The 10,672-nt window shown below is 42.8% G+C and overlaps 1 protein-coding gene across 1 annotated transcript in view; it reads right to left on the bottom strand.

Moving 5' to 3' along the window:
• The window catches only part of LOC143276637 (uncharacterized), a 39,567-nt gene that overhangs the window by 20,066 nt on the left and 8,829 nt on the right, over positions 1–10,672 (bottom strand). Inside the window, exon 3 of the mRNA XM_076581255.1 lies at positions 5,423–9,598. Within this exon, the coding sequence (XP_076437370.1) occupies positions 5,423–9,451 (4,029 nt within the window). The 5' untranslated portion in view covers positions 9,452–9,598. The remainder of the gene's footprint in view (positions 1–5,422; positions 9,599–10,672) is intronic.

Genomic DNA, 10,672 nt, shown 5'->3' with positions numbered 1-10,672 from the left:
GTTCTTAAAGGGTTTAAGTTTAAATGCTGGCCCAGTGGGTCCAGCGAGTACATAATAAATTACGCTTGTCAGTACAAGTGGACCCAGTAGTAGTGAAAGTGTGCATATATTTAAGCTGATTCTTTTTTTCTTTTTTTTTCAGGAAAAAATAGATACTTGGAAAAACTTGAAGTTGAAAAAAATATTTCAATGACACCTTGGGCAGTCATTATTAAGAACCAATCACATACAGTAACCGGCTGTCACACCCACGGGTTATGTCTGCTATATTATATTTCTCTGCACTATTATTTGCCTGATAAGCAATGGCTGGAAGTTGTGTGCCCTTGCAGAAACTTATCTGGTGATCCAGGGTCACAGTTATTAACTGACACTATGTGTTTGTTTTTGTTTTTTAACTGCAGACTGGACCAGGAATGCTGCACCTAAACCATTGGACATTGGCTTCATGTGTGGGTAGGCTCAGTTGTTGGAAATTGTTTTCAAACTAAGTAAGAGCTTCGGGATTTCTACCCTGTGTGGGTTGGTATTTTCACCCTGTATTTAATCTTGAGTAATGATCAGTGTCCTAGACTTTCACATAAGATGAATAAATCCAATGTGGATGGTAATAAGTGTTGCCTCAGTCTGCAAGTTATAGACAAATATTGAAACTAAGATAAAATGTGCGGGGGGGGGGGGGGGAATAATGGAACAGGTGGCCCAGTGGTAACGCATCTCCCTAGGAAGCAAGAGAATCTGAGCATGTGGGACTGAATCCCACAATTACCAGTTTTCTACACCTCCACTAGACCTTGAGTGGTGGTCTGGATGCTAGCTGTTCAAATGAGACAATAAACCGGGGTCCGTTATGCAGCATGTGCTTTGCTTTAAAAGAACCCACAGCAACACAAAAGTTGTCCCTGGCAAAATTCTGTAGAAAACTCCATTTTGAGAGGAAAAGAAATCTACTTGCAGACAGAAGCGAAAAAAAGAAAAGAAAAATGGGTGATACAGCTCTGTGCTGTAGCCCTCTCCCCAGGGACAGCAGCCCCCATTTCACAAAGAAGTCTGTTGTGGCAAAAAGTAAAGCAATACAGTACAATACTTCTTCCTTCATTCATGGGCTGCAACTCCCACATTCACCCGTATGTACATGAGTGGGCATTTACGTATATGACAGTTTTTACCCTGCCATGCAGGCAGCTGTACTCTGTTTTCGGATACAGTACAATAATGGGGAGTGGGACTGCAAGTATATTACAACTGGGTTTTTTTTCTTTTCTTTTGTTTTTGGGTCGGTTTTGTTGATGATGTTGTTTTGTATCAGTGCATGTTAGTATTGCTGTGGGGGAGGTGCACCCCATAGTCCAACAGTGAACAACCTGAATTTCAACAGAGTTTACTGTTGCTGCTAAATACAGAAGGCATGTCAATCAAACTGAAAACACTCCCTAAACAGGATGCAGGTAAGAATGGTGAGCATGTGTTCCCCATTGACAGTGTTCACATGGTGGGCAGAATGAGTGATGTGTTTGGGCATGTGTGTGTGTGTGTGTGTGTGTGTGAGGGCATGTGTATGTGTGTGTGTGTGAGGGCATGTGTGTGTGTGTGAGGCGAGGCAGACTGCATGCAGGTAAGCATATGCTCATCAACTTTGTTTGCACAGTGGGCGGAATGGTGGGGGGGGGGGGGGGGGGGTGCACGCGCACATGGGGATAGGTACATTATCATCATAATCATTATTCTTATCATTATTATTGTTATTGATAATATCACTATTATTTAGGTGAAGTATGTGTGTGTGTGCATAAGGTGATGGGTAGAGTGATGTGTGTGGGTGTGTGCACATGGGGATAGTAATACATTATTTATATCATCAAATCATTGTTTGGTTTTAAATATTATCAACTACTTCTCTTTTTTTTCATAAATATTTTGTACAGTATAACCAAGCCTGGATAATTTTTTTTTTCTTCTGGGAATTGCACTTTATAAGAATTAAACTTAACAGTTTAGTGTTATAACCTGTTTAAAGTATGGTTTCTCTTGCACACTGAAGTACAAATTATCAAAACAATGTTCTTTGGTCAGATATTCTCTGTTCTATTACAGTTAACCCCAGATTTGACTGAAAAACTTTCACTGTCAACCTGTAACACTGTCAAATGACTTTATGATACTTTTTCCCCCCTACATATTTTGCCAATAGATGAAAAATGTTGTTTTGCTTTACTTGTTCCCATTTTACTCATAGCATCAGGAGCCAATTGACATTGCTGGGAGAAAATGACTGGATGATTCTAGAAAATTAACAGGAAGAAAACAGTGAAACTGTCCAAGCTCATGACATAACAGTGGTATATAACATGTAATTTATGAAACATGTGCAACTCTGATAATTAAACAATATATATATATATATATATATATATATCATTGTTTGGTTTAAAATATTATCAACTACTTATCTTTTTTTCATCAATATTTTGTACAGTATGTCAAGCCTGGATATATCTTTTTTATATATACATACATAAAAGAAAGAAAGAAGTTAAGGCTGTTGATACACCTTTCGAGACACACTGAATATCTGACAGTCTAACCCTTGCTGAGCATCTTTGGAACAAAAAACAAACATGTAACTAAATTACTACTCTAGAGTTACATGCTTGAAATTTCAGGTCATCCTCTACTTCTTTAGCAGTAATGTGTTGAATGTTTTGAGGCTGATCACCTATACTTTTACAAACTTTTTTTTTTTTTTTTTTTTTTTTTTTTTTTTTTTTTTTTTTACTATTACAGTATTAGGTCTGCAAACAATACCTTTCCTTGCTTGGTTGGTAAAAAAAAAAAAAAGAAGAAGTGATTTTACAATATATGTGTGCAGATACTGTCATAGATTTGGATTCAGGAATTTCAATATGTAGTTGAGCTAGATAAGTAGATAATTAACATCTGAGTGAAATAGAAAATTTGATATTTTGGGAAGCAATACATGGCTTTTTTGAATCTATTATCAACCAGAGATGTTTAGCAATCTGAACATATCATGAGAAATATTACAGCATTGGGGTAACAGTTTGTCACCCATTTCATGAGCTGACCAACTCCTTATTCAGTCATCAGCCACAGTGCATGTAGTTGGTTTTTTGTTGTTGTTTTTTTTATATATACTAATAAGAATAAGAATAAAACAACAACAATAATAATAATCATGAAGAAGAAATAAACTTAAAGCACCAAACAGTCTCAAATAATGGGATACCTAAATTTCTTATCTTGTTTTGTTCAGCTTGGTTTAGTTGTTGTTTTGTTTTTGTCATTTTTTGGGTTTTGTTTTTGTTGTTTTTTCTCTAATTTCTTTTCTTTTTCTGTCTGCTCCAGGGTATTTTAGAGATAACATAAAAAAAAGAAAGAAAATGCCATGACAATTTGAACTTTTTATTCTTTTCATAACCTCTAACACAATTTTACAGTCAGTAACTTTGTCTCCTTCATGGAGCATAATTGAAGTAATGACTCTAATTTCAGAGCATGTGCACACACACACACGCACACACATGCACACACAACTATCATACAATATATACCACAAAGTCACACACAAACATTATTGTTCTGAAATATATATATATATATATATATATATATCGTACATACATTTTCTTCATACAGGCTAAGAGAGAACAAAAAATAAGAGTGATACACTTCAAACAGTACAAGAAAAGACCACTGACATCAACCAATTAGTAACAACTGTCATTATGTCTCATGTGCAACCGAAAATCACACATAATCACAGAAATGCCTGACAGGTGTAAACACAACACACACACACACACACACACACACAAGCAAAGCAATTTCATGACAAGCATATATACATGTGCATCCATGACAAGTTTTGTTTATTAGGTTTGCTCCTGTCTTTTTCTTTTTTAACACAAGGGCAAAGGCATTTGGTGTAACAATCCAGCTGCACTACAATCATTTGTGAACACAAACACTATACTGATTAAAAAAAAATATTAAAAAGCAATTGAAAATGTGCAGGAGTGATTGCACTGATTCCATTGAAATAACACTGCAACACAAATGTGGCAAGCTACAGCATCCATAATCTACTGCTGTACATACTAATCAAAAATTCTAATCTGAACAACAGTAAAAGTGAATTTTCGTTTTGTTTGTTGTTGTTTGCTCTTGTTTTTGCTTACAGATATATGTATGCTTCTTTTGGACTAGTTATGGTTTCTTTGGTTCATGTCAAATCAACCAAGCCTGTGTTAGTTGGTTGTTGTTTTTGTTGTTGTTGTTTGTTCTTTGTTGTTTTTTTGTTTGTTTTTTGTGTCTGTTTTGTTGTTGTTGTTGTTATTTTTGGTGATATTCCATATAATACATGGTTTGGGAATACAATTTCCACACAGAAGCATCCCAAGGCTGAACAGTAACTGGACTGTGTCATGTATTGTATTGAATGCAGTTGCATTTGCACTCATATATGTAGCATTAGCAGGCTTGTTATTCAACAAGAGAGAACATGCCTATTTCTGAACAGCATATTAAGTGGAAAGGGGGGACAGGTGTGGTGGTGGAAAGGGGTGGAGGTGGTGAGGGGGTAGACAGGTTTGGAGAAAGACTTCAAGGATGGTGGTTAATCCACTCTGGAGGATTAGCATGATCACAATGTGTCCAATCCTCTAAAATGGATACTCAAATTTCAGTTTGACACTCCTCCCACTCTAACTTGTCAAACTTCTGTCTGACAAATATGACAACATGTGGAGTGATGGCCTACAGCTAACGCGTCCGCCTAGGAAGCGAGAGAATCTGAGCACGCTGGTTGGATTCATGGCTCAGCCGCCGATATTTTCTCCCCCTCCACTAGACCTTGAGTGGTGGTCTGGACGCTAGTCATTCGGATGAGACGATAAGCCGAGGTCCCGTGTGCAGCATGCATTTAGCACATGAAAAAGAACCCACACCAACAAAAGGGTTGTTCCTGGCAAAATTCTGTAGAAAAATCCACTTCGATAGGAAAAACAAATAAAACTGCAGGCAGGAAAAAATACAAAAAAAATGGTTGGCGCTGTAGTGTAGCGACGTGCTCTCCCTGGGGAGAGCAGCCCAAATTTCACACAGAGAAATCTGTTGTGATAAAAAGAAATACAAATACAAATATCTATGTAGCACTGTATTATATTGTACATATACATATTTATATTAAACAAATGTCCATTCTTTAAGGTCCATTTCCTCATTGGGCTTGCCCCAACCATAATTTCTGGCCTTTAGCCATTAAGGTACATTCATAAATCAAGTCCGTGAGCAACAAGAATTTTAACACTTTGAACTTTTCCAATCCTGTACATGAACAGACCCTACAACTCACGCTCAATCAGTTGACATGTTAAGAAGCCTTTGTAATATTCCACAATCATATGCTGGTCGCCAGAGCAATCGATGCAAGGTCATCAAGGTTGTCCGGATGCTCGCTTCTCTTGTGAGTTTTAAGCTGGTCCGACCGAAAGAAAGCTGATGCGCAGTACTCGCACTTGTAGGGCTTCTCTCCGGTGTGGAGACGAATGTGTCTCCGGAGTGCACCCGAGTCCGTAAACGGCTTGGAACAGACAGTGCACACGTGCCGTTTGAACCCAGTATGGATGAGCTGGTGCTTCTTCAGCGTTCCCAGCTGTGTGAACGCTTTCCCGCAGTTACACCTGTGAGGTCTGGCGCCCAGGTGGATCAGCCTGTGGTCCTTCAGGCTTCGTGCCTCGGTGAACCTCCGGCCACAGGTGTCACACCTGAAAGGCCTGTGCTGCATGTGGACCGCCCGGATGTGCTGCTCCAGGTTGGCTTTCCGCCTCAACGCCTGACCGCACTGCTCGCATCGGAAGGGTTTCTCGTCCGTGTGGGTCAGTTTGTGCGCCTCCAGCTCCGACTTGGACGCACACCCTTTCCGGCAGATGTCGCAGACGAACGGCTGTTCTTCGCTGTGGAGCAGTATCTGATGCTTCTTCAGGGAGGAGGCTTGGGTGAAGCCATGGCCGCATATTTCGCAGAAGAAACCTTTGGGCGCGGCGGCATACCTCCGTTTTTTCATCAGCCCCTCCATTTTTGTTTTGACGACGCCACTGACATCCTCACTCGTTTCCGCCTTCTGCGCCGCCAAGGCTGCTGAGGAGTCTGTCAAGAGGTCTCTCAGAATGGTGCGGGAACTATCCAACAACTCTTCTGCTGATGTGGGATTAGAACCCAGCCCCTCAAACTGTTCAATGTGTGCCTTGTCATCGTTTTGATCAGTTGTTTCACCTTGAATAGCCACCATCACTTCACCTTTATCATCCACCTGAGACCCCATGACCGCTGGAAGAGTGGTTTCCTCAAGGTGAAGAGCCTGTGGTATGAATGACTGACTGGACTGGTCTCCCTCTTCTTGAGAGCTGACCACTGTGTAGGTCACAGCACCATCACTGCTGCCCACGTGGGATTCCAGCATGACCGGACCTGACAGAACGTGTTTAATATCCCCTTCAGATTTGACTATCACAGTCTGTAATGGGTCAAAGGCAGGGCTGTTAGATTCAAGGACCACCGAATCTGGCATACCATACGTCTCAACTTCAGACTTGACCTGGAAGCTCAGCGCATTCTGGTTGTCAGCAACCTGGGACTCAGTGACAGGAAGACAGGCAGCCCCCTCAAGATCAGCGTATGATTGAACTGTGGTTGTGGCTGGAGTCTCATTACTCTGACAGCCCAGTGACGGGTTGATCACCACAGATGACGACATGCTTCCAGAAACATCTTCAGCCACACCCATATACAATCCTGCAGAGGTGTGGTCAGGCACCTCAACTTGCTGGTCGATAGCAGCAAGGTTTGGAACGATGTTACCTTGGCCAAGGTTTGTCTTCTGATCGTCCACCACTTGAACCTCAATGACCGTCAGTCCCAAGCCATCATTCTCACCTGCTGGCACAGACTCCTCTGTTGACAAGCCAGTTGTGACGACGTAGGGGTGATCGATAGTTAAATGATCACCCTGGGTAGAGATCTCCTGATAGTTGTTCACATCAGTCTGAAAGATGATCTGAGTGCCATCTGTGACAGTGATGATGTAGTGATCAGCATTGGACATCTGGTCAGGAATGAGTTCTGACGACTGGACTGCAGTGCTGAAGGTCAGGGGTTTCATGTCAACAAGCGACGCATCAGAGGTTGACGGTTTGACATCAACACTGTCCTCCGCCACCAAATGCGGTGTGTTTTCCAATGCTAGGGGCACGTCATAGGAGTGATCTCTGGGAGACCGTTTCCCGACAGGGGGTTTGCTCACAATTTTGCCAATGTTATGTTCATTCTGCATATGAGTCTTGCAAAATTCCAGCCTGGCAAAGGCTGAAGAACAGTGAGAGCACTTGTACGGTTTTTCCCCCGTGTGAATGCGATGGTGCCGGTTTCTGCTGCTGACGTCCGAGAACTTCTTCCCGCAAAACTCGCAGGGGAAGGGCTTGTCCCCAGAGTGGCAGCGCATATGGGCCTTTAAGGTGCTGGACTGGGTGAAAGTTTTCCCACACTGCTCACAGCGGTGCGGCTTCTCGCCCGAGTGGATCAGCATGTGTTCCTTCAAGCAGCGCGCCTCCGTGAACGCCTTCCCACAGACACTGCAGATGAACGGTCGGATTCCTAAGTGAACGGCACTGACATGCTGCAGCAGGTTTGCCTTTCGATGGAAGTCTGCAGAACAATGACCGCACTTGAACGGCCTCTCCCCAGTGTGGGTCCTCATGTGAATCTCCAGCTCTCCCCTGTTTGTGTAGCCTTTGCCGCATTCTTCACAGTGGTACGGTCTCTCACCCGTGTGGAGCATCATGTGCTTCTTCAGCGACGATTTCTTTGTGAACTTGTTGCTGCAAACCTCACAAGAGAAGGGCCTGACACCCATGTGAAGATTTTCATGGTCTTTTAAATTGCCTGCCGTGTAAAACGACTTTGTGCACATTTTACAGTGGAATGATTTGATGCCAGAGTGGATGACTTTGTGCACTTTCAAGCCAGCAAGCTTGAGAAAACCTTTACCGCACTCATCACAAGAAAAAGGCCTCTTGTCTGTGTGGATTTCCTTGTGCGCTCTCAGGTACTCGGCCGTCTTGAAACCTTTGCTGCAGACATCGCATTTGAACGCCCTCTCTGTCGAGTGTGTGACCCTGTGAGATTTCAGATCACCGGCTCTGGCAAAGGCCTTGCCGCAAGTGTCACACTGGAAAGGTCGTTCCCCCGTGTGGATCAGCTTGTGCGCCTTCATGTTCCCCGACTGGGTGAACTTCTTGTGACACACATCACACTCAAACGGTTTCTCCCCTGTGTGGACTACCATGTGCTTGTCCAAGTCGCAGAGTTTCTGAAATACTTTGGAGCACACCTCACACTGGCGCGACCGGTTCTTCCTTCTTATCCTCCTCTTTCTCACCTTCGGACTCTTCTCAAGGCTGGGGTCGTTTTCTGGCTCAGAGTTGTTGCTCCCCCCTGTCAGTTCTTTCCCCTGGCTGTCTTTGATGCTGTGGTCGCTGGCATGACCGTCAGACTGAGTGAGCTCTGACTGGTCACTGCTCTCATGTTGGTTAACAGGTTTTCCGTTCTTCTCCTCGGACTCTGATGGATCCCCTGAGGTGTTTTCTAGTCTGCTTTTTCGCTCTTCACTGCCATTCTCACACTGTGATGCTGCCCTATTGTTCTCACACAGTAGTGCTGCAGAACTATCCTGAAGAGTTTCTCCCTCCCTCTCTGGTACTTTGCTTTCGCTGTGAGAATCCACAGCATGGTCAGGCACGGCAGGTTTGGAGCTTTTGACTCTGCTCTTTGGACTTTGCTTCCGCTTCTTCCAGTCTCCTTCGATAAAACTGTTGTCAAAGGTCTTCAGTGTTCTCCTTCGGCCACTCTTTCGAACCTGCCCATCTTCATCAGAAGCACGATTGGCTGGTGGTGTTGTCAGTTCTGGGCAGTTCTGAACGCTGATCCCTCGTTTGTTTTGTGCTTGCCTCTCTCCTGTGACAGGGTTGGATGGCACAGGTTTGCACCTTGCTTTCCTGCCTGCTTTCTTGGGGCTGCCAGTGTCTTCGTTTGATGATGCACCTTCATTCTTTGTCCTCTTGTCTGTTTTCTCGTTGCCTTCAACAGTATCTGAAGGGGAAGACTGGCGTTTAGGTTTTTTGTCATCTTTCTTCACGTCTCCTGTTTTACCAGTTTCTTTGTCATCTTTGTCATCAATGCTGGCGATATCAACGTAAAAATCTTCAAAGCGTTTCAAAGTTCTCTTCCGACCACTCTTTCGAACTTCCATGTTTTCACGTTCTTCAGCACAAGGTCTGGGGGTTCCACCGTTTACCTGAGGACCAGAAACGCCATCAGATTCTGAACTGGCACCAGATTCAGATTCTTGAATCAGTTTTTTGACACTGGCAGACATGATGATTTGCTGAATCTCTTCAAAACACCAGCAACACAACAGAACCGTCAAACACAGAGGAGGACTCTATGAAGACGAGGAAGATGGCTGGACTGATGAACTGCACTCAGACGTTTCCTTGGCAACATTCAGCTTTGCCCCAAACCTCTGCAACACAGAATTATATGCTTCTGTTTTAAAACTTATCTAACACAAAAGTACAAAGCTTTAAAGATTTATTATGTGAATAATCATTGCTCAGCTCTCACCTTGTAAGAAACTGACAAAAGCCTACAGCTCAGCCAACAGCAAAGTGAGAGCTGTATGATCAATGGTTTCTCAACTGCAGTGGGAATTTATTTACAGTTTAGTCTTTTGTGAAGGACTATCACTTTCACAAGGCGGTAAGATTGCACTGGCTCTTAGTGTGGCAGCCTTGGGGGCTAGTTGGCCTTCCCAGTGCCAACTATCCTACAACCCTCTTGGCCAAGAGAGTGGGGATGTAATAAATTTAGGCAAGACACTCTCCACTATTATCACTATCAGTCTACCCTGACAGTCCAGATAGCAGAACTTTACCTCCTCTGCTGTCCTGATGGTCACAGTCAAAGACGACAGACTAACATACAATAAAGCATGCACAAGGCAAAATGCCTGCTTCCACATGGCTAAAATCTGGATACTGAATCAGTTTATGTTTCCCAACAAGGCCATGAAAGCAAGAGTTGGTTGTGAGAGGATGGGAATGGGAGGTAGGGTACGCAAACAAACTGCAGATACTTGGCACTTGTTAGATTTCATAGCATTAGCAGAGAAACTGCAATTTAAGAAATTAACAAAATACACTCACTAAAAATCTGGATCATGTGAACTGATTTGTTAATCCAAAATTAAATTGCTGCTCACCATATGAAAAGAACTTCTGCCAGAGTTTGAAACTAACTTGCGTGCTAAATGTTTCAAATTACTCAACCAAATCAGTGAACATGACAGCCATTTCAGTGTTAAAGTGTTCAACGTCTAGATAAACATACTTACGTAGTTTATCATGACTTTTGATTGTGAATTCTTCAAAACAAAAGCAGCACACCATTTTACACAGTAACTTGAAGACAAGACAGCAAACAAAGTGCCAAAAATATTGTCGCATTAATTTGCAGCAAACTCTGCGAGCATCTAAACTGATAATTCACTGGCATTGGGATGGGGTGACATCAAGTGCAGTGGTGGAAGACAAAGACT

The sequence above is a fragment of the Babylonia areolata genome, chromosome 32 (assembly GCF_041734735.1).
Source record: "Babylonia areolata isolate BAREFJ2019XMU chromosome 32, ASM4173473v1, whole genome shotgun sequence".
NCBI lineage: Eukaryota > Metazoa > Mollusca > Gastropoda > Neogastropoda > Buccinidae > Babylonia > Babylonia areolata.
Note: the sequence above shows the minus strand (reverse complement) of the source record. Positions and strands in the feature narration are given on the sequence as shown.